Genomic DNA, 24620 nt, shown 5'->3' on the forward strand with positions numbered 1-24620 from the left:
CTAATATTTGCAAAGTATATTCCTCCACCTCACTGGGGTTTATTTGCACTTCTGACAGAGCAGCTACAGACTTTTGAATGTGTGATATACATCTAAAAAAATGCTCCCATGTTCTACTTTCACGAGGTATGAACTGAGGAGGAGAGGTGGAGAGAAAAGATATGTTCTGTCTGATTCATGGGAATGTAGAGGTACGGCTGTCAATATTCAAACATTAAATACAGAAATAATCAAGCGTTCAGCTGAAATTTGATGCAATTCAAACATGAATTTTCTACCACAAAATGTGTTTCTGCTCACAGACATTTTCATTAATACCCCTTTGCCCGATGTGAGGAGGGAGCTGGCTAGCACCTTGTCAGACCACTGTGGTAAAATATCACATCTAATAATCTGGGTCTACCATCCACAAATCCTGCAGCACTATATGAAGCAAATGAGTTTTTCCACCAGCACATTGAGTGCTACATTGCCTGATGAATGCTAATGGCAGCCACCTCCCTGTAAAGGCATACAGCAGTGCTACAGCACATGCAACCATAGAAACAGTTCTGCTCTACTTGAGGCCCAGGCGAAGCCGCATGTGCCCAGATTAACAATAGGCTCCCTTTCCACCCCACATTTCTCCAGCCTCATTATGCTTCGACTCCAGCATCGAGAGCTAGACATGAACGGCATATTTTGGATTTTTGGTAACGGATTTCAGTGAGTTGAATATGTCCGTCTGATTAGGCTCTTTATTTCACATAACAAACATGTCAGTGTCTGTTTATAATTACATTAAGAAATAGAAATTATATCTTACCTTGATGGTTTTGGTCTGAAGTCTCAAGCCATTTAAGGTATTGATGGCTTTTTCTGCGTCCTTTGGGTCCACGTAATTCACAAACCCATATCCTAGGCTCTGCCCTGCAGTCACAACACAAGAACATACACAGAGGGTCACACAAATGCACACAGACAAAATATGGACAACACTTCCTTTCATGAATTATTGGTAAATGGCATCAATGCCAAAGAGTCAGTAATACTACACACAGATGAACAGTCGGTGTTTATTTCTTATTTGATAGAGCATGAAGAAAACAGGAGGTCACAAGCCCAGTTCCAAACAAACATCTACTTGGCTTACAACCTTTAATAAATTCTCAAACCAACTCTTTGACAAGTGCATCTCAAATTAAAAACGACAGGCTCTGCTTTCACACCAACTCATCTCTGACACAGTGCAGTAGCCGAGGCTCAATGTGTTCCCCCTCCCTCTACAGTTTATCTCTAAAATGTACAATAGATTGACACCCACTCTTTATGTGCACAGAGGCAATTCAATTTCCTCCACCCACACTGCTGGGTCTCTGCAATTTCACTGCCGGTCAAGTTCACTAGCTCAAGCAGCTTCAGCATATTAATACAGTCCATAAGCAACTTGAATTTTGTCGAAAACTTTAGATGAGATTAGATGGAGTTAATATTTTTATATACCCCAAAATGTAATTTAACCACAAGACATGATTGACAGTGTCTGTAAGAAAGGTTCCCTTTTCTTTTTTAAATTAAATTCAAACTGCAATTACAATTTCATCTGTGTATATGTGACACTGTGACAATATACAAAGTTTTTTTTTTATAAAAAAGGAAATTACAAAACAGAACCCCCACTGTTAAATATTACTTTCACCATTGCTATTAAATAAGCATTACTAAACATCTAAACGACCTGAACGATCCATACTTGCTTACCACCATGAGTCACTGCTCTCATGGGTTGTTCTGCTGTGATCAAGTAAAGTTCATAAACTTAATTTCACCTTCCTTCTCAGGGACTGTTATAGCCAGGAGAAACATGCCGAGCCTTTGAAATGTGCTGGTGAAATGACACTTTTACTTAAGCCTGGAGGGCAAACTGCCTGCATCGCCTCGCTCTACTGTACACGCTGTATGTGGGCACACTACGCCCTTATAGTAATGTCTTCCTGTGTATCCGCTACATCCGCTGCAAACATGTTCCTATAACGAACAACTTGCTTACTTTCAGTTGTCATTAAGGAGTCGAGGAGACATGCTGAGAACTGCACCCGGCTTCTAGTACAAGACTAGTGCTGCCCATAGTGGGAGGAAAACGACACAAAGACTAAGCTGCTGCTGCAGCAGCAGCAGCCAAGGCGAGAACATTTAAAGCAAAGAGGAAGCATGCATCTCTCTGGTGATTACTTAACAACTGATGTAGCACCAGTACACAGATGTAGGCTGGCTTAAATCCATTGCCACAGGGCCAAGGGAGAGACAAAAGCAACACAGTCTGGAGGGGATAGGGTTTTATGTAGAGCTGAAATTGAAATCAGAGCATCATTCCTGAGAAATGACTTGGAGGCTTTGAATAACATTAAGAGCCTAATTTCTTCCCAACTGAGTTTGAAGTCAGTTTTTCCCACCCCAATTCAAGCTTTTATCAGCTAAAAATAATTTAAAATACTAGTTTAACTGCTTTCTTTATAATAGCCCACTGCTTAGATACTGCAGATGAGCATAATCAATCCATACTGCAGCTTGTATGAACAAATTGATGCCTTATAATGCCTGCATTGTCAAAAACTACTGTCCGACAGTAGGGATTGTTCCCCCGCTTTAAAATTCTTAGTCCTGGGATGTAAAAGCAGATATGTAAATCTTGAAATTTGCAAATGTGACCAAACACAACCGAAACTGGTTTGTGACACATGCTAAATAAATTTGGCCGAGCACACAAAGCAATAATGGGCATGCTGAAACTTTAGCAACTCCTTCAGAGCAAGCACTGGAACCGGAGTCAATTTTTTTGTTTGAAGTTTGAATTTGTCTATGTCAGAGCAGCTTATACATTTACCTAAAAAGAAATTTGCCTCCCTGAGGTGTCCTCTTTGACAAGTATCTACTGCCAGCCAGAGAGCTAAGAACTCACTCTTTTCCAGCTGGCTGCATTTGTATTTCTTTAATAAAAAGGCAATTTGTTTTTTACAAGGCTAATTACTGCTAATCAGATCACCACTGATGCTAAGAGCCTTTGGAGCAGACCCCATCCATCTACACACTTTGTTTCACTAAAGATGCTGGTGCAACTGTCACCCCTAATCCAATTGAACAGAATCTCCCATCCTGAAAACAAAGTCCAACTTGTGTAATTCTATACTCTCCATTACTTGCTCCATTTTGTAAAAGGTGTAAACTAGAAATTAACATGACACATGCACGTTTTCACAGACGCGTACGTCTTTCCAATGCTCAAACACGAGATTGAACATGACTGCAACGCTACACACAAACATAAAAAACACAGATCAAGCGCCAGTCTTATTCAACTGTACAGCTGTGACTGTCTAAAACAGGATATCTGCATAAGCCAGTCGAATAGACTACTGACAAACAATTACTACACCATCTAAGGTAGCATGGGACCATCCCTTAGAGAAACAGATATTGCAGACAATGACACTGGTACTTTTGAAAGGTTCTTTTTTAAAAAAAAAAACAAAAAAAAAAACTAATGTCTGTCCCTGGTAGCAAATAATTCTGACTTAAAATATATTTGTGATTGGATTGATCAGGAAAAGGAAGACACACTATGATGTAGTTCAATTAAATGGCTGTTGACACCAAAAACAAACATATCATTTCTATTTTCCTCTCCTTTAGTCTTTATTCAATTTTGGTGATTAAACTACATTTTTGCAGTTGCCTCCAAGTTTTTTCTTCTTCTTTAGAGGTTGAGGAGTACATGACCATTTTACAACCCTGAAGATGACTATAGAAAGGTGCATAACGCAAGCTATTCCAACTATACACTAACATTTAGAACAGTGGCCCTGTATGCAGATAAAATATAGTCTAGTCAGACATGCATTAGATTTCCAGACATATTAGTCTTTAGTCTCAAAAAAAATTAGCAGCTCATTAATGTACTTTACAAACTCATCTAAATGTATATACCAGTAAAAGAAACAAGCCCATTAAACAACCAGCTGGTGCCAAAATCTAAATCAACATTAAAAAGGAGAGAAAGTCTACAAGGTTAAGCAGTCTGGTTGGATCCACTCATTACCTTTTTTTTCTGCTTTTAAATCAATTTTTAAAATCAACTGTCTATAAAATAACACGCAGACATACACACAGCACCATAGAGGAACACACGCTTTTGTTACATTTGTTTATTCATAAGCTTTTTTTATGTTACTTCATTTACAGGTCAACTAAAAGATCAAAACTTGATTTCAAGTGTTACTTTTTAAAATGTGAGTCATTGGAGGGCCTGCAGTAAATTGTTTTCTTGGTTAAAAAAAGAGAAAAGAAAAAAGGTTCAGTTATGTTACTTGCTGAATCTTAATCTACATTTCTACTGCCCCACTTTATAGGGGCATGCGGTATTGCCTCAGGGGCAGGCTGATTTCAAACAACCCGTTTTATTCCGTTTCTTGCACTTAAATTACGTGAGAGTGCTATGTTCACACTTGTTCCTCTAAATATGCAACCTATCAAGCATGTTTATGTTCAATCACCCAAGCAGACTGTGTCCGACACCGATTTTAAACAAGGATCACTTGTCAATTCAGCTCAAGCCATTTCACACATTAACAATCAAATGCATTTCTTGTATGCATGGCTAAACAAGGGCATTTATTCCATGCAAGACTACACACTTGACAAGTTTCATCATTGCTGCGTGACAAAAGTATAAATTCAGTAAATACATAGCGAGAGCCCACAAATACACCAACCTCCGCGGCTACTATTTGTTTCCAGTGACATAAAATATAAAAGCTCTAGTTTTGTTTATGGAGCATCTATGATAGAAACGCTTTTTAGTGAAAGCCTAAAACCAGACAGCATAGTGTGGTTAAGAAGCACAAAGTCGAACATACTCTTTACACTTTACAACATTTTTAGAGTTTAGGCTGTTATTACCAGTAGCAACCATGCAAGGACAGACCTGTGAATACCGGTCAGCTATACATAAGCATTGTGAAATATTTAACATTATTAATAATTCAAAGCCTGATGTGGCTTCTATGTTAATTTAATGGAGGTGACTACCTTGGACTCCCAGAATAGAGATAATCTAGAATTATTAAAGCTCTAGCCTCTTTGTTCAACAGTGCTTCTCAGAAAGAGATCTATTCAGCCGAGTGGTTGATTTCTCGAAACCAAATGCAAATGAAAGAGACGCATGCACACATCCTTAAAAAGGCCTGAGAGGCTCATGTCCCTGACCATCAGTCAGCATTATAAGAAGCAGATGGAGGAAGGTCTCAGTAACCTTGACCAAAACAGCAAGAGCCAAGAACCCAGCAGCCTCAGCCATCATCTACCTGCTCATGTCACATAGGCGATGTCAGCTACTTTCCGCCTAATAAAAACTGAAATGATACCTGCTCAAATATAAGGAATGTAAAAGTGAGATTAAATTTAAGACACTATTGAAATTCCAATAGTTAAATACCCTCTTTGAGTAGAAAACCCTCCCTAGCATTTTTTTTTGGAAATGCCATTTTGCTTGTGGCACTAGTATCATCCTACATATTAAAGCAGTATTAATAGTAATTCAAATCAGTCCTGATGCTGCTGCTTGGAGGGTTTTATAATGGCTACTATGTAAAGACAGTGCCCGATATTCTCCATAATGAGATGCAAAATGATTGGCTGACTTTCAAAACAGAGGCCTCTGCATTTATTGGGGGTAAGACGGTCCATAATTTATGATGCTAGATGTCAAATATACAAAGAGCAAATCACATGCTGTGCATGCATAAACAGACAAGCTTATGACATGGACAATACTGCTCATAGGGCCCCACTGATACATTATTTGGTTTAACGTTAATGTTACAATTTTCAACTTAAATCTATTTTTTATAATAATTATGAATCCAATTATGTGCCAATTTAATAGCAAAATGAGCACACAGTACCAGTTGGGCCTGAGCTATTAACCAGCCATAGCAATGAAAACAGTTGTGTTACCTGTTATTTTGTCTCGCACTAGTTTACAGGATTCAATTTCTCCGATGCTCCCAAACAAACTCTTCAGCTCCTCTTGGGTCATGTTCTGAGGCAGATAGTTGACTATCAAGTTAGTTTTACTGTCCTCTATGCTCCCTGACTCTACAGGTGAGGAGCAGTTGTTTGAGATTGTTGAGGGACCGTTGCTTGTGTTGTTGCAAGTTGGCCCATTGGACAGCTGTGTTTCCATGGCAGCAATTACCTGCTAAAGAGACAGAGAAAAATCAAGTCAAAACCACATGCAGATCAAACTAAACAAATCTAAAAGCAGCTCATAGTTAAAAAGGACACTCTTCACACATTGAAATTTGTTTTGGTGGTAAACTGTTGATTTCTACTTAAATCAGAAAGGTTTTTTGCAGGTAACAGTGCTGTGTCAATTCTTCATGCAGTTGTTTCTGTGTAGCATAGCAGAACCTTATAGGTCGTTAACTTCTTTAAAAACTGTAAAGGTCAATACTTTGTCTACCCAGAACAGGTCGGGATAGGTTTTATGTAAATTGTGCCTTTAGCACAGATATCTAAAATGTTACATCTTACATCACTACCACAGATGGGGAAAGTAAATACAGTTAAATTGTTTTAAACAAAAAAAAAAAAAAAAAAAAAAAAAAAAAAAGCACAATGAATTCCTTCTCTACTATTCATGATTGCTGCTTTTGTTTCTGGGCAAACAGAAGAGACTTTCTACTGAGAAAGCAATGTGATGGTCTATTAATCTGTCAGAAGCTTAACAATTGATAAAGCAGTATTAAAGTTGGTAAGTGGCATGTTTAAACATATCTTTCAAAGTTAAATGTGGCGACCAAAGTGAAACATTTAATTTCGGCAAAATAAGCTAGATATGCAAAGCCTATAACAGCACCAAATCTGCAGCCATCAGTATGCTAGCATCGGACAACAGGCCTTAAACAATGTGGTAATCAGTTAAGACAACCAGCAACAAGTTAATGTATGAAGAGTCATCCTTTATTAACACGTTCACCATGCGCTGATCAGTAAAATCACACCACTGTGCATATTCTTCTATCACATTTTGACTAATTTGTGCACAAAAGGACAAAAAAGCTATAATTTAATATAGTTTTCTATGGAGATAAATATATCAGTAGACAGAAGCAGACAGGTTGAGACCATACCAATACAGTCAAACATTAGCGAGCTTATCGTAAACAAAACCCAAAAATGCCCAAATTCCAAATTAAACATGATGATTTTGATTTGAGCATCAAAAATATGACTGAGAGCTAATGTCATTGGTATGGCCTGAGCACAGACAAAAAGCAGGCCTTCTGGCCAAGTGATTTAAAAAAAGAAGTGCCACAGACCCCAGTCCAAGGCTCAGGCGCCCACGAACCACTTCTAAGCAGAGAAGCCACATCGCACAGTCTGACTGCCATGTTAGTTTGGAGTTGCCGTCTGAAAATGTGGACACAAAAAGTACTTCATGTTAGATCAACAAGAACAAAGCAACAGTCAGATGTGATCACATGTCATTGTTGGGGGGAGGAGGAGGAGGCTATTTTTTTTTTTTTGAACTAGCTGTCCATGCAGTTTGGCTTAAACCAGAGAGAAGCAAAAAGCAATGTTTCACTCAGTCACAATACATCTTCAGTAAGGAGCAAACAGCAGAACTGAGAAGTGTAGAGTGTTCAGTCAAGAGAGAAACCTGGCCACAACAACACTGACAGTAAGCATGAGGAATGGCAATTGGTTAAATGAATGGGAAAGCTGCACAAAGATGATCACTGAAATTGGAAAGCAAAAATCAATTGGTCCACTCAGATTGCTCTCATCCAGCAAAAGAGCTGATGCTTAAGTTACGCTGACACATACTGCACTTCAGCTCTCACAGCATCAGAACTGCAAATATCCATATAGAAATTATCGACAAGTTTCCCACAAGTCTTAATATGCTCATACTTTGAAAACAAACCACTGACAACTGGTTCAGATCATCATGATGAGATGAGAAGCCTGAGTTCACAAATAAAGGCAATAACTTAAGGCTTATATCCAACTTAAATGGCCGTGAAAGTAGGTAAAAAGCTACACCAGTTCAACATGTATCAAATTACTAATAAACAGGCAAAATTAACAGAACATTTTTTTTTAAAAAAATCAAAACTAGTTCATCACGTTGACATTACTATTCAAACAATTAAAGGGTATTTGTTATACTTTCTTAAAAATTTAATTGTCCACGATAGTTAAGTACAAAATTGACCACAGTTGACAATTAAAATCATAATTTTGAATTGCTGTCCACTTTGTAATTAAAAATGTGGGTCAGGTTGACTTGTCCACTTCACAAAAAGGTTTCTCACAGGGTTTTTGAGAGGAGGCAACCCACCTCGCCTGAAATGACAAACACCTCTGCTAGCATCATAGGAAATGATTGCATGTTTATAAGCTCATCACCTCTGTTGATCAATTTCCTGGGTGAAAACCCCCCAGGAACAGCTTTGAAGCTTTGTTTGACATACTGGCCAAATTGTCATTATGTAATTAAAGACTTTTCCCCACAAGCTTACATTGTCGAAGAAGCAGCTGTGAAATGCTGGATACATTTTTTTTTAGCATCACAACCCCTGCAAAATGACGATCAGAATTTCTTTCATTCTGTCTGCTGACATTTGAACAGTCTCAAAAGGACCACACCATTAAATAATTATATTTCCATTCGTGTCAGTGGATGGTTAAACTGGAAGTCAGGAGCACGACCACTGGAAGTCTCTAGTAGGCACACTCTAGGGGTCACCATACAGAATCTATGCGCAAGATTCAGGTAACTTTACACCCAGGAAGTCAAACTTTTTTGGCTTCATTCATCACTGAGCAGGTTTTATAGGAATATACGGGGCTCGACCTTTGATGCTGTATCCATATTTTCCCTTATTGGATCCATGGGTGAAACCCTGTGCCTAAACCTCCTTCAATGTTGTGTTAACCCTTGTCAAAATAAACTGACAAACACCGCAATGTCAGGAAAACAAATATGCAAAGGCAGTATGAACGCTACAACACAATTCAGCTTGTTCCAAACAGTTTTCATTTCCTTATTATGTGGCTTAACAACCACTTCAGTCTATTATACCTATACAGACATTATGTTAATGCTACTGTTACACATGTGCATTATGTATTGGTAAATTAAAGTTTCACTATTGATTATAGAGGATCTTTAGGCTGCATGCTTTTCAAAACCATCCAGATATACAGCACAGATAACTGAGCACGAAGTGTCCTATTTATGATTTGTTCCACCGTATTGGTTGCATCCAGTGAAAATGTCAACTTGCCATAACTCAAATGCAAATGGATTTTCTCTACTCAAGTGATGAAAAACTGCACAGCAACTGTCAGATGGACAGGTTTAACCCAATAAACCTGATCAATATTTCTTAGTGGAGAGCATCTCAAACTACAGTAAGTGCATAGCCAAACTCAGACAGAGAGCTGGATAATATACAAATCAAAAACATTAAATCTTATATTTCCTTATTATTTCAGTAAGCCAGAAGAAGAGATTCTTTATGCCATCTTGATTGCACTGCCTTTTGCCTACTATGTAAAATATACTGTTCTGTGCACGTTCTTTGAAGTATATGCAGGTGTCGATAAACATATACTGTGTACTGGAGATTTCACACATCCTCCCTCAGTCGTTTTATTTATTTATTTATTTATTTCTACAATATTTTAGTCCTAGACGTATTTTGAATCTCGAATATATAAAGTCAGTGCAGCTGTCATGATTGAAGAGGATCATCTTTGAGTTTTTGAACAAGCAGCTTCTTCATTTGCTGCATTTCTCGGTCTGTTAATTGTGTTACGACACTGTCACAGCTCAGCTGTCACTGTCAGATGCAGCGATTGGTTGTGCCATGCATCATCATATACATAAATGCACGTGCACTGACAAATTGCAGCAAACAGCTCGGTGTCAGTCGGATCAAACAGCTGTAGATCCGCTCTGGATTCTGATTCAAGTTGAAAATAATTACGACCTCAGCTTATCCAAGTGTGAAAAACTGGAGGTGTACTGTGAGTGTGTGTGATTAGAGTCCACTGTGATAGCTTGACTAAAAATGTACTTAGAGCAAAAAGATGTAAATATCAAGATAAATAACACTGCTAAGAGCATAATTAGACTACATAGAACAAATAGGGAACATCAACATCAATAGGGAAAATATGCCTGCGCCTGAGCACAGAGCAGACTAATCAGGACTGTAAAGAACAGAAGGGTTTGCGTGCATCATCATTACATGTTGCCAATAGCTTGTTTTTAATTTCAAATTCTCTCCAAGGGTCCCAAAAATGGCTGAAATAATATGTATTGGCAGATAGATATTATTATGGGACCTAAAATTTGGATCATCGATAATTTCTGTCCATCCTCATTTGAAGCACAGTTTTTCTTAAGCCTGTAAGTCTGACGCAAAGCATCCACTTTGCACATTTAGCCATGGAAAATTGCAATCTTGTCAGACACAGGTTATAATTTGTCATTTGTAAAAGCGTTTCAAGCAGTTTGTTTTTCCTCAGTCAAATCTGAATGCACAAGTCGATCAATGGATGACTACTCTGTTAGACATGTTCACTTATCTCATCATCCATATCAAGCTAGTAACAAGAACGAATCTCCATGCAGTTGTATTCAAGTGCCTGTGTGAGAACCTTCTCACAACAGTGCATCCTTGTCTGAATCAAACATTGTTGCTGTTGCTGACAATATGCTTATTTCAGTGTTGGCCGATATGTGGCAGATCAGAAGCCATGTGTAAATTGGTGTAATGCACATATTCCTCGGTGCACCCATGAAAATACACTGCAACTGCCTTAACAGCTTGCTGCTTTACAGTAACTGTGCCTACTGACTGACTTGTTCTGTGTTAGGGCATATAACTAAACTTGACAATGAGATTTGCTGCTCTTGTGATTCATACTGTTAATTTAATATCTTTTTTAACTGACGGTCTGACAAAAATGCAATTTTAAGTCGTGCATTTGTCTTTATTTTTGACATTTTAAAACACAGAAAATGATTTCTGGAGCCATTCAAAATGAAAATGATAAAACTGGCACAATGACGCTCTACAGGAGCCGTTTTACTACACTAATAAAATGTGAAGATGACTGAAAAGTCCAATAACTAATCTATACTGTGAAAGTTGAACATTCAGACCAACATTACTTGGGTGTTGGGGAGACATTTCTGTGTAATGTACATGGAGTTTTTCTAGTTTTACATCCGTTTCAAGAAATAAATCCATCTTTACCGTCACTGTTTTCAGGCTTCTTTATGTACTGTAGACAGACCGCATTGCCAGTGTTGCAGTGCTCAAGTGCAAATACATGACTCACTTGATTCACTGGCCTGTCCCTAAACCAAGGTCAAACCACACTGACTACATAACCCATGCAAAAATAGAAACTAGAGCCATACAGCAAACAGCTTCAGCCCGCATGACCCATTACCACAAATACATTTCATTCACTAGCAGGAACAATGACCCCTGATGAGTGTATATGATCGCCACGTGGAAGACAAACAAGAGAATATTATGGCAACATTCAAAGTCTCAACAAGGACAATCTATTGTCCAAGGCCAGTGAGAAGTATGCTAGTAGGCATTACGCAAATCAGCTTTAATAAAAGCAAGCTGAGATAACTACAGATACCTGCATCTTTACATTGCTTTACCATCCTCACGTGTTACCCAATCTCCTGTGAAGCCTATGTAGCTTGTGTTTTGAAAAGCAATTGCAAGATGTACAAATAATGGCAAGCATCAAAACCTTGCCAGCAAGGCGCTTAGACTTCTCTTTTCAACATGCAAAGAGAAGGTAAAAGGAGCTAAGGCAGTGAACTAGAAACATTAGATGGACAGCCGCCGACTACAAGTGTTAATTGCTGCAACACATCGAGGTATAAACACAACTTCTACCATGCTGTTGCTCTCTCATGCTCAGGAGATATGATTCCCTGAATTAAATTGCCAGACAATGTTATAGTTTTATGGTGTATTTTGGGGATTTATATCACGGTATACCTCGGAACCGGAATATGTCTTTAACCCATATAAACACTAATAAAATCACATCACACAATAGAGGATTTTATCCATATTCTCATATCCTATTCTCTCTGTTTGGCCGACTACAGATGCTGATGTGCACATACACATTATTAAATCTTGTAGAGTCGATGAGTATATTAGTTAGTAACAAAACTCTCCTTTCGTATAACTGCACGAGTCAATATAGCCACACTTTTGATTGTGATTTTCACCTTTTTGAATACTCTCTGTGCCAAGGTGGCAGCCATGTTGTTGTGTGTGTATATTGTGCAAGACGACATAGTTCACACAAAACCTAATGGTACTTTAGTGTCTTCAAGATAAATTGTAACTTTGACTTACAAAATGATCTTTTAAAATGTCAAACATCATATGTGTAATTCAGGACACAATTCAAACTGTATCAAAAAACTATAAGTCTCTCGCCACTAACCACCATATATATTTTTTTATGAAATAAAGTCCCATGGTGGAAACCAGAAGAGGAGATAAAACTTGCTCCATATAGAGAATACTGATAGTAGTGTAGTAGTAAACAAACTGCTGCGTGTACTCTTTCCACTACAGGTGAAGGCTAGAAGGCCGCAGGCAATGATATACTTGGTATACTACAATGAACTTGTCTGTGGCATCATAAACCGCATACTTCTGAATTATCATACTTGCTCTACTCCAGACAGCCCCAGGTTACTCCCTATTAATATTCTGCAAGTGCAGCAAAAACAATACCAATCATATCAAATCAAAGATTGCTCATCAGTTTCCAACTTCAACTGATTAAAGCAACACTAATTGAAGCAAGTACAGTCAACATCTACACCAAATACACTGCAAGCATCCCAGTCGTGCACAGATGGGGGCTTGAACTTTACAGGTCAACTGAACACCCCTGCTGCTCTTTCCATCTGTTATTTGTCTCAAAGTATAAAACCACTGGGTGACTGTAAAATGTAAGTAATGCTTTCACATGTTAACTTTTAGTGGTTTTGTTAACGCGACAAAATGGGCACAAAGACAGACATTTCAAAAACCTAAGAGATATTCAGCCAATGTTTCTCACATGCCAAAAAATGCAATCCTAAGCAGTTATCGGCTCCACAAGCAGCCTCCCCCACGTGCAGAGTAACAGAGAGAAAAGCAGGCCACAGGAGAACATATTGTTGAGGAAAAATGACTTCCTTCAATCTTCATTTCATATGTTTCACCTTTTATTCTAAGTACAAAGCACAAACATTGGCTATTGTCCCGCTTGAGATAGTGCCACAAGGCAGAAATATTTCATTAGATAAACACTTGGAAGAGAAGGCTTGGCAAGACGCCGCTCCCCAAAAATTTCAGTCAAGGCTTTCACTGCGTGCAGCCAGCCAGCAGCCTTCTTTTAGTGCAGGCATTTGAGTGCGGTGCTGCTCGTTTCCCTGGAGGCCTTGCCTCACAGTTTTCGTCAGAAACCAGCCCCAGATAAAGACCACGAGGTTCTTTTTTTGTTTCCCCATCATTGCTAAGATAAACCCATCCACCTCCACACTTTTACCCGACTGAGCGGGCTGCCTTTTAGGACTCATTAAAGTGTAGCGTGTTTAGTTATTGGTACTCTCAGATCCCACAGCCTGCTCACAAGGGGGAGAGAAGCCTCTGCACGCAGTGTTACTATGAAGAGAATGCAGAGATTTCCAAAGCAAACACAAAACACTTTTGACCTTAAACACAAGCTAAAAGTTATCCATACCGTCACAATGACAATATGCATAAAGAAGAAACTAATGACATGGCTGAGCGATAACTTTACATGCAGTTACTATACGTTTGTGCCTAAGCCACACATCATCCTACAACCTCTGAAGCTGGTGGTGCTGGCTCTGCTTTTGCAGCTCACTGATTGTGCTAATTAATTACATGGAAAAGTGACTTTGAGTGGGTGTTTGAAAGCAAGATTTCACCGCTGATCAAACTCTCTTGAAGTACAGCTGTAAATTAACTGATATGGAATCAATCACACGCTGATAACATTTCATACCTGAATCCTGTTCAGAGCTAAACTAATTAGTCAATTTATTGATCATCCATCCACTCTCCTGGAGACTCCTCCTGGAAACTGGATGGATGATCAATCCAGGTCCTCAAATGTGTGCATTTTATACTTTTCTTTTACTTCATTAACTGAATATATTCAGGGTTTGACCTGCAAACAGAGCGCAACAATGAAAATTGCCTGGGACAAGTAAAATGATGGAAGTAGCTAAGGAGTGAGCCATCTCACTTCTTTCTTATCCCTATTGAGAGTCGCACATGTGCAGTACTGAGCGGGCATTCACGAGAAAATGGTGGCGGAAAAAGACCTTTATGAGCTGAAGCTCATCCTGATAAGAGAAGTTAATATTTTGTGTATGCAAGAATGTCTGTTGGTCGCATCTGTAACACACTGTCTTTGTTCTGATTTATTTACTTAAATATTTAACATCACAACTAACTTTAGTTATTTGATTACCACTGATAAATAAAACAATTTGTATAGGGGCAAGTAAAAAAACATCAACTTTGAACTCTGTGTTAATTGGATAAATTAAGCAGTTCTAAGTTCTACACTTTTGACTAATCATAAAAATTATCAACAAATGAATCCATATGAAAACAATCACTGGTTGCAGCACTAATCTCATTCAGTTGTAAAACTCTCCTGATGCACAAGTACCTGGGAATAGACATGTATGATAAATGTACCATAGAAACTATACCAAAACTCCATTAGCTCTACAATAAAATTCAACACAAATTATGTATTTTAAATAGCAACTGCGACTTGATATATTAGACTGCCATTTTAGTTTCAAGTAACAGAAGCTTCAGTAAAGGCCATCAAACAATATACTCTAAGTTGACAAACATGACTGTCATACTTGCAAGTATTAGTTTTTAAATTTAGTTTGATTTCTTTTAAAGATTTAAACTAAGGGCAGGCAGCAACAAAGTACACTAAACTCTGTTATCACTCTTGCACAGCAGATATCTGAGCCTGCACACTGATAGTGATTTTATGTTTTCCTCCTCTAGTATGAGCACACCGAATTATATTTTAAAAACATTGCCAGTTATATTGCACAAAATGATTATTTTGAGTATGCATTGGTGGAAAAGGCCTGTTTTCTTCAGATTATTAGTGCCTGATTGATACTGGATTTTTGGGGCGGATGCCGATGCCAATATTAGGAAGTAAAACATTCCAATATGCACACATTTTGTGCAATGATACCTAAAATCTATTTATCAAATATTTGTGATATAGAATATGTAACAAATGGTGTATATTTTACAGTAGCTGGCCTCTAGATTACATAAAACATATTGTATCAGTAATTTCATTTAGACCTTTAATGGGATCAAAACAATGGGATGAAGGGAAGGGAAATGCAGTAGAATAAAGTTTTTCCATTTTTCCATACATAAATAATTAAATAAATTTTTAAAAGAAAGCCATCTACAGATCTGAGTAACTGCAGAAGTTCTTTAAGTTGGACCTGAAGCCAACAGTGAGATCAGCATGTTCTGATGTGACACTTAGCACTTAAAGTGAGGAGGCACGAATCTCTGCTACGAGCTCCTCAGAGGATTAAATTGACCAAGTATGCGTGACAAGCTGCAGAGTGAAGAACTCCGGAGTGCACACACAGACATGCACGGTCTGTCTCTTCAGCTCTCAAGCTCATTACTTGCATTGCACTGGTACACTTTACCTTATGTTTGTATGTATATGTGTACATACACTTATATTGCCTGTTTATGCCTGCACATGTCACAGTTCAGACACATTTACAAGCTATTAAACCATCAATCACAGTATATACGTCTCTGTGCATCACCTGTTCATCACTACCACACACAGTACCTCTACTGTATTCATTTTATATATTCCATTTTATTTCTATATATTAACGAGAACCCCCATTTATGTCTTGGACTTGGATTTTCATTTTTCTCATCTCTCATTTACTCATTTAGAGAGACGAATTTCATTGCCAACAACTGCTTTACTGTTGCTGTGCATATGACAAATAAAGAACTTAAACTGTCCTTGAAAACTAAAAGCCCACAAGTAACAGTTCAAAATATCCCAGCTGAAAACACAGATGTGACTAGTCTACCCACACAATGACGTGTACAAGGACAAATGAAGAAAGAACATCCAATGCTGTAATACAGTAATACTTGTACCTTGATGAGAAAAATAAAGAGTAATGTGATGGCAGTGCTGGGGAGGATGGCCCCAGGATGTTAAGCTTTACCAAACATCTGTACATCTTAACCTATCTCCCTTTTAGATTTCCATGTACTTGTCCCTGGTGCATCTAAAATATACCCTTTTATAACTTAATTTTTTTTTAATATGTTAATATTTAAGCAAACAATGTTAAGAACATCATTTCCATCACATGCTGGATGGACCACTCCTGTATTTTAGACGCTGTGTTGCTCAGAAGTCCTTAAATACATGCTCAGTGTTTTCAATAGTACATTCCCTCTACCATTCCTACAAGCAAGACAGCTTTGTTTGCAGATTAACATTTAAAGAAATCTATCAACACAGACTCACGCTCAGTACTTTGATAAAGTTTGTCCTGAAGGAGCCAATCTACAGTGGGTATGGGGCTGAGAGCGGGGTAGTTATGCAGCAGCTCTCTCACACCAGCGCCAGTCAGAATAATACTAAAAAGTGATGCAATGTCGAGTTATGATTGGCAGTCTGCCTCCGAAGTAAAAATGTACGATTTCTTACCAACACTACTGGAGAAAGGAATAATCCAGATATGTTAGTAGGAAAAAAAAAACATTTACTACAGAGTCCGCCTGAAATAAAATTCAGTTGGGTAGTTTTCCATTGCTCAAGAGACAGAAACACATGTTCATCAATATTGACTTGTTCTGAAATTTTGACCAGAGGCATTTTTATTCTTCCTGGCTTGATGCTGTTAGAGAACCAATGTAAAAATATCCACATGCCATTGCTTGTGTAAAATAATGCTCTTCATATTTTCGCTGTTAACACAGTATTCCTTTACTTCATTAAAAAGTAACTGAAATAAATCTGAGCCTGCTATGGTCAAATTAACTACTTCTTCCAACACTATTAATTATGATTCGTGTTGACTCAGAGGTCCTCTGGTAAGTACTTAATACACTGATGTCAAATCTATGGACTCAGACAATATACTAATGGTAATAGTCAAAAAGTAACATTACCAAATATTGGATTGAGAGTCGAACCTATAGCAGGCACTGATTTTCAGATACTGCCACATCTGCTTTCATCCAAAAAAAAAAAAAAGAAAAGGTGTGTGGGCCATATGTTATAAAAAAAAAAAAACGGCTGACAGCGTGATGCTAAAACCTGGACTTAATATTCAACACCGATACCAAACAGCTTGAAAGAAAACAAACCTTTTGATACCTTTTAAAACTTAAAAGTCAGAGTGCTTAAAACTAAGAAACTGATTATTTAGAACCAGGTTCATCACAGAAGTTTTGACATTTCAAGTGACTATTAAACTATTAACCTCAAAAAGTAGTTACTTGGATTTTTGGCAATTTAGCAGTCAAGCACCAAATTGTAAATCTGGGTTTACATTTTCTATGAGCTTCAATGCAATGATCTAAAATAAAAAAGAAATGTCTGGATTGTTTAGATACCACATGGTATATTCACACTACCTCTGCTTCTCGCCACCATAGGCCTACACACTAATACAGCCAAATTACACTAATCAACACTCAGCACATAACACCTATACAGAGCATGAGATGTGGTGATCTATAAAAGCTGCTGTGATGCAGCGACAGGGTCAAGAACACTGCATCGCTGAGCTCCAGTAATGACCCACACATGCAGAGGCAGGGCCACCCTGTGGCCAACACACAATAAGGACCAAATGAAAATAGTCCTGTGCAGTATCCACAGAGACCAGACTGGATCAGCTGCAGCGTTGGGAGTGTAGAGGGAGGCCGCGAGAGAAGAAAGGGGGATGGGATGGACATTTTAGAAGGACAATGGGGACAAAAATTGCTTTTTTGCTAAAGCCACCCACTGTATACTAACCCAGTTCTGACAGCAACACACATTGCTGTACAGAGCACAGTGATGTGGCCTTTGGAAGTTCACTCACTGTCCTGCATTTTAGTCACTCTGTCAGCAGCCTTTATTTAGAAAGGCAAACGTGGGGGCTCAATAATACATTAAGACAACCGCTCTTATCTCTTGTCCCTCTCAGGAGCAGCACAGAGGCTGAAGAAATTGTTCAGGCTGCATGAACACTGAGGAGGGAAAATGCCTGAAAACAGAACATATCCATATAGAAATAGGAACATGTGGGCATCTATCATCTATAATAAAGCTGAACGTGTCATGAGCTCTGTAATGATACTTATTTTGAATTAAAATCTTCTCATGCTCTTATACCAATAGCAAAATAGCTTGATAAAGAAATACATATATATGACTAAAAGTAGTATTTAATTAGTTGATCAGACCCAGCCAACTACTTTATTAGCAACAAATACTGCATTTCTAATCTAATAATGATATTCTACTTTATCTGCCCTACGAGCCCTTTCTTACTGGTTACATAGCGTACAATCAATATTGAGATTTTTTCAAATAAATGTAAAGAAAACACTAAAAGTGTAAATGTCTTACTTATTAATCCTCTTCAAACTCAAGAATACCGAATGTATCACACCCTCTAAAAGCACCCCGTGTCATTTTTCTGGACTGTCCCCCTGCACCCACAGGACCACAGATGTCCTGCGTGTTGGCAAGCCTCCTGGTAAATTAACTGGTCAGGCTCTTAGCTGCTGGCTCGACGATATGCAATCTTTTCATGACCCACCGACTGAAGATTACTCACCGCAGACTGCCAGCTATAACTCGAGATGCCTGTGGCTTCAACATATTCATGCTTAATATTCAAGGCCATATAATGCGTTCATAAGCATGACAAAATGCAAACTAGAGAAGAGTATGCTTTTGTTTATACAACAGATTACAGTCTAGCAGCTGTCTGTGAAGCCTTTGAGCACTGAAATTACAATTCACCTGCTCCTTTACCTGGAGTTGGTTTAACCCAAAACAGCATCATGATATCAGGCGATAAATTAAGACTGCTGTCTCTGTAATGGATGACTGAACTACATACACATTCTAAATAAATACTGATTTTGTAGTCTTAACTTTTTGGAAACAATATAAACGGTGTAAGATAGTGCCACAAAAAGCACACCTGCTACATTAGAGCATGCATGTATTTATTGTTTCTGTAACCCCGTGGAAAACAGGTAAAGGTGACTTGAAACTAGCTGAGTTTAAAAAGGTAGTCCGTCTTTAAATGAGGCCTTTCTAATTAGGTGAGCTACAGCGGGAGGTGGATGAAGGGGGAGCGTTCAGAGAGCAGCCTTGCTTAATTGATTCATCAGAGACACCTGTGCTACTGCGGTCAACAAGACCAACCTGCCACTCAGAGTCCAAATTATGCTACCACGCAAATGCTAAATCGCCAAAAATGTGCTTTTATTAAAACTGCACCTTCATGCTAGTCTTAGCTAAGGCTGCACCAGCAAGCGGCGTGGTTGTCCGAGCCAAACGCGGTTTGGACAATTGCCAAAAGCAAAGACTTCAGCGAGCACGGCCATTAGACAACAGCCAGCGTCCTTTCGGCTGTGGCGTGTCTGAAATTCAGCTCATGCAGCTCAATTCTCATCACAAACGCGTAATTTTGCGTGTTAGCTAACAAACACGTTTTTTTTGCGCCTGTGCTCGCTATTACAGCAACTATTAATTTGGCTAGCTAAACACTATAAAACATTGTGCAACGTCACGCCACGTTAAAAACACGAATAATTCCAGTGAAGTTCTGCGTGCTGCTCGTTTGCGCGACCTTGCTAGCTACGTTAGTTCATTAAATGCCCTTTTTTCGTTGGACTTTTTTTCAGTACAGTTGCTTTCGGCAGTTAATATTTTCACACTGTTCCACCGTGGTGTCTTACCTTGAGGTGTTGAGTCGGCGTAGCGGGTATTTATTGATGTAAAGTCTGCAGATATCAAACTTTCGGTCGCAGTCTATGCGCAGTTGAAAAAGGGGGCGGTGGCGGGAACGAGGCCACCCTAAGTAAACTAATCAGAGCCTCGGCCAATCAGCGAGGACCCGGTCTATAACCCGGAAATACACGATTAGCTGATTGATTTGCTGCAGGTGTACTTCTGCTTCATGCTACCCAGCCTTGGGTGCCTTTTTCTAGAAAACTGTCAACGCAAAGGGAAAACACACAACAGTGACACTGCCGGAGCTGTGGCCCCCAAAGCGGCGTCAAGGGTGTCACGACGATCCTTGGGGGTGTTTAGGGACACCCCGGCAAAATTCGAGATTTGAGGAGAATTTGGCAGAGGTTAAGAGAATGAATAAGCATTGCTATTTCTATTTCGGATGACTGACCCCACTGTCACTTTTTGTGCGCCTACAAAACAGACATATGCTTGAACACAAGTAGCCTATAAAAAGATCAAATCCTAATAAAATGAGAATTATAAGTTGCTTCTTGCGTGGAAAAAAAAGATTAGGATGCAAATCCAGAGTGGTTTTTCAAGAATTTACAATTTACACCTGCATTTAAAATTCAGCATTTCCATCCAAGCATGCCCACGACAGCAGAACTTACAGAATATCATCCAGCAACTCCAAGTAGTGCAACACACAGGCTGCACTTAACCTATATAGCAGGGATGCTTTTTAAGAGAGTTACGCTGAATCTTCAGCCATATAGGCTGATAAAAAGCTAGTTGGTTTGAGTCACATTTATATGTGGCCATGTTTTTAAATTTATATCCCACAAAAATGCAAGTTTTCATATTGATAAAAACAGCTCAGATCACCAAAAAAATCAAGTAAATTTGGCTCATTTGCTCACTGAAGCTATTATTTAATTCCCTAATGTAAAATTCTGCATACAAGAACAGTGCTGGTGGTCTAATATTTCCAACATGATAACGTTTTCACTTAAGATGCGGTGAAATAAGCGACTACTATGCGGATCCCACGTTTCAGCACTCTGCCAAAGGCCTATATTTCTACACACTGGAGCAATAAATCCGTCCGTCCATGTCTGAGACCCTGGGACGATATCTGAACGGAGCACATGTAGCCTTCCTCATCCTGTCGTGTAATATTGCCAAGGCACCGCAATTCAGAGTTGTGGGGAGAAGAAGAAAAAAAAAATCATCAGCCGTCAGTGGAAACATGAATGCATCACGGTGACTTCCCCATCGCGTTCACATGCAAGAAAGATAAGCCTGAGACTACACAGTGGATGCATGGTCTGCTCTAGGATGGACACAGGTTAAAAAATCTCGATGTTCAAAATGTCTGAGGTGAATGAGCAAATGTGTAAAAAATATCTTACCGTTTCTACAAATGAAAGTTATGGACGTCCTTTAGGGCAAACAATCTCTGAATGAAAAACACCTGGCACACCAATAGCTTGTAAAATGATGGATTCCGCTCTCTTTAGTTCAAACTTGGAAACATAAAAAGCCAACACAAACAAGATAAAATGGAGGAAATGAAATATTTATTAAATCAAAACACAGAAATGAGTTCCTTTCAGCAAATGCATGAAACAAAAGGAAAAAAAAAACGGAACAGAAGAAATAAAAGGAATCAAATAATTAAAAAAGCCGGCTTCTGCCTGTCTCGCTCTTTACAGGTGCGCCACACAAATACGCGACATCACTGAGTGGAAACCAATGCGAGGAGGAGGTTGTCTTTAAAAGGAAGATAGTCCTGCCGGCGAATATATAGGGCCGTATCACAGCATGCCTATACCTCTCCGCTCTCTCCGTTTCATCCATTCAACCTACACACGAACACGCATCGGACGCGGAAGTATACCCGGAGTAGCTCCCCTCCACCGCTTATGCACACACGAGCTCTGCGCTGCCATTGGCCCCGCGCGCGCTCCCTCGTCTGGGAGCTCGAGCGCGCCCCCCCTCCTCCCTCCCAAATCGCGCGACGCCATTCGTCGCCGACGCAGTCACTCAAAGCGATCAAGCGATTTTTTCTCCTAAATATGGCATTTGAAGTCAAACATCGCCTCGCCGAGACACGCACGGTGCAGCGGGCGGGAATAACACCACGGCTACAGAGCGGGTTTTTTTTTTTATTTATTTATTTATTTTTTTTAAACACCACATCACCACACTGTCACCATCATCATCCAAGAGAAAGGACAGAAAAGATCTGACCGTATCGGACTACGTTAGGGATCACTCATCTGCTTTATTCCCATAAAAACAAAGCAAAAAAACAACCTCTCTTTCCCCCCCTCAGCCCTCTCACATCATCATCTGAAGGGACAACACATCTGATTCCGTTTTTCTTTGTCGCTTCAGCACCACGGACAGTTCCCTCTCCGCCGCTACAGCAGCGGCAGCAGCGGCAGCAGCGGAGCAGCCCACACGCTGCTTTTTCTTCCCACCGTCTGCCTCACACACACGCTCAGTCAATGATCAGCCCTCGATACTCAAACCTATCGGCTCGGAACACAAGCGTGGGCGTCAGTTCGGGCTCCCCTGGCACGTTTTTTTTTGTTTGTTTGTTTGTTTAAACAATAGGAAAAACGCCCTTTTGAGCGCTTTTTTTTGTGTGATGTCTAACAGCAGCGTGAGCACGACGCACGCTTTCTCCATCCAGCAGGAGCGGGAGCGGTCGCAGGCTTATCCCGTTGCACATCTTTTTGGGTGGAGCAACAGTTAGGAGTGAAAAAGGCAGATCGATGCTGTTTCAAACATATAAAGCCGGTTAGTAGCAAAAAAGAGACAGCAAAGAGGCTGTCTGCAGGAAAGCTTTAACACAACAGGACCAGGCTGTGGCGTCTTATACATTATCCACATATGCATGCTACATCTTTTAAACACACTTTACTCATTGGGGAAAAAGGCCATTAAAGGAGTGTGTGAAAAGTTATCCATAGAAACACATTTAATCATTACACAAATAATGAGAAACCTCATGTGATACTACTCTAGTCTCAAATCAGAGATCCTGGCTGGAGAAATGAGCACACCGGGGTCCCTAAGATTGAAAAAAACTACAAAATGAAACACAGGAAAAACAGGAATATGCTCCATATTCTAATAGAAAGAAGGGAGTGTGCTGGTTTCAGTTTCTGAACAGGCCCCACGTTAACCTTTGGCACAACCACAGCAAAACAGGAAGCAATAGGAGGCCTGGAAGCCATAACATAATGCCCGTTCATGATGCAGCCAATTAATTGCGGAAAGTAAATCAAACCTGGTGGACAGCTTACTTTAAAGGCAATCTAGATGAGACACCAGTGTGCAAATGTGTTCGTACACATGAGAGCAGTCACACGAACGTGAGTGTCTGACGCGTTAAAGTCAGTAGTAGTACAAACACACACACACATATACAGTACAGTACCTGATGTGCAAGAAATGACTCAGTAAGTCTCCTCAACCAAAACAAATAACGTTATATTCTCACTCGTGTCATTTCACAATCGTACATCAGGCACTGTATCTATTCAAGGACAGTGTGCAGTACTATACGTGTTCATGGGACAGTTCCCATGTGTACATAAGGTGGCGTTGTGCAGCGTCACTCTGTCTGACAAAGGGCAGTGTTGTGTGTTGTCACTACTCTGGTGCATTAAATAAGTGGATACCGGAGTCATCCTGTTTCAGTTTTGCTCACTGGCCTTTTATGGCGTGGATGTGCATGTATAATCCTATTTCTGATCATTTGTACACCGGCTTGGGGAGCAAAGGATGACATGTAAAGGGATTATGTAATCAGGATACAAAAAAAGGTAACTGTATTCCGGTAAAGTTACATAAAGAAAGATGTCATTAACTTACAGATACATTTAGTAAAAAAAAAGGGGGATTACTAACGTGATTACAATGTTAAAATAAAGAATGATATAAAGTCTCACACAACATCACTGTGGTGGTGTTGTGTGAATCTGTCAGTGATCTTTTGGATGTCCATGTCATTTAACTCTAAATCACTGCATCTACACAGCTTTTTGTAGCTTTTCACACGTAATGAGAAAGGAGTTGGTGCTGCCTGCAGTGTGAACACCTTTTAAATAACATTACATAAGAAATAAAGATAAATAAGTTAAACATTAAAGAGAATACCACTGAAGTCAATGCACTGTAGGGTCCCACATCTTACATGCTGTATCGGCTACTATACAGTGGCATATATATAATTCTGAGTATTCTTTGTATCTAGAAGATTCACATGGAGAAGAATGCAAACATGTCTGCTATAATCCCGAGACACCATTATAGAAAACACAAAATGGAAGTGCTACTTGTCCATAAATGTTCCCAGTACTTCCAGGTGACAGAAGAATTAAAGAAGTGGCCATGTAGCCTTTTAGCTTAGATTGTACAGATTTTAGGGATGTGAAGCATTTTGAGATTATTATTTCCATTTC

The 24620-nt window shown here is 39.3% G+C and overlaps 1 protein-coding gene across 3 annotated transcripts in view; it reads right to left on the reverse strand.

Annotated features, from left to right (window-relative positions):
• LOC141003160 (ELAV-like protein 2) overlaps nucleotides 1–20230 on the reverse strand; it is a 30754-nt gene extending 10524 nt beyond the window's left edge. For 2 of the 3 annotated variants that reach the window (XM_073474443.1, XM_073474441.1), the window contains exons 1-4: nucleotides 20145–20230; nucleotides 7359–7449; nucleotides 5992–6235; nucleotides 806–909 (exon numbers count right to left, since the gene is read on the reverse strand). In XM_073474443.1, coding sequence (XP_073330544.1) covers nucleotides 806–909; nucleotides 5992–6235; nucleotides 7359–7430 — 420 coding nt within the window. In that variant the 5' untranslated portion in view covers nucleotides 7431–7449; nucleotides 20145–20230. The remainder of the gene's footprint in view (nucleotides 1–805; nucleotides 910–5991; nucleotides 6236–7358; nucleotides 7450–20144) is intronic. The other variant, XM_073474442.1, reaches the window with a different exon arrangement.
• Nucleotides 20231–24620: the final 4390 nt, after the last annotated feature.

This window comes from Pagrus major, chromosome 10 (assembly GCF_040436345.1).
Source record: "Pagrus major chromosome 10, Pma_NU_1.0".
In the NCBI taxonomy this organism is placed as follows: Eukaryota; Metazoa; Chordata; class Actinopteri; order Spariformes; family Sparidae; genus Pagrus; species Pagrus major.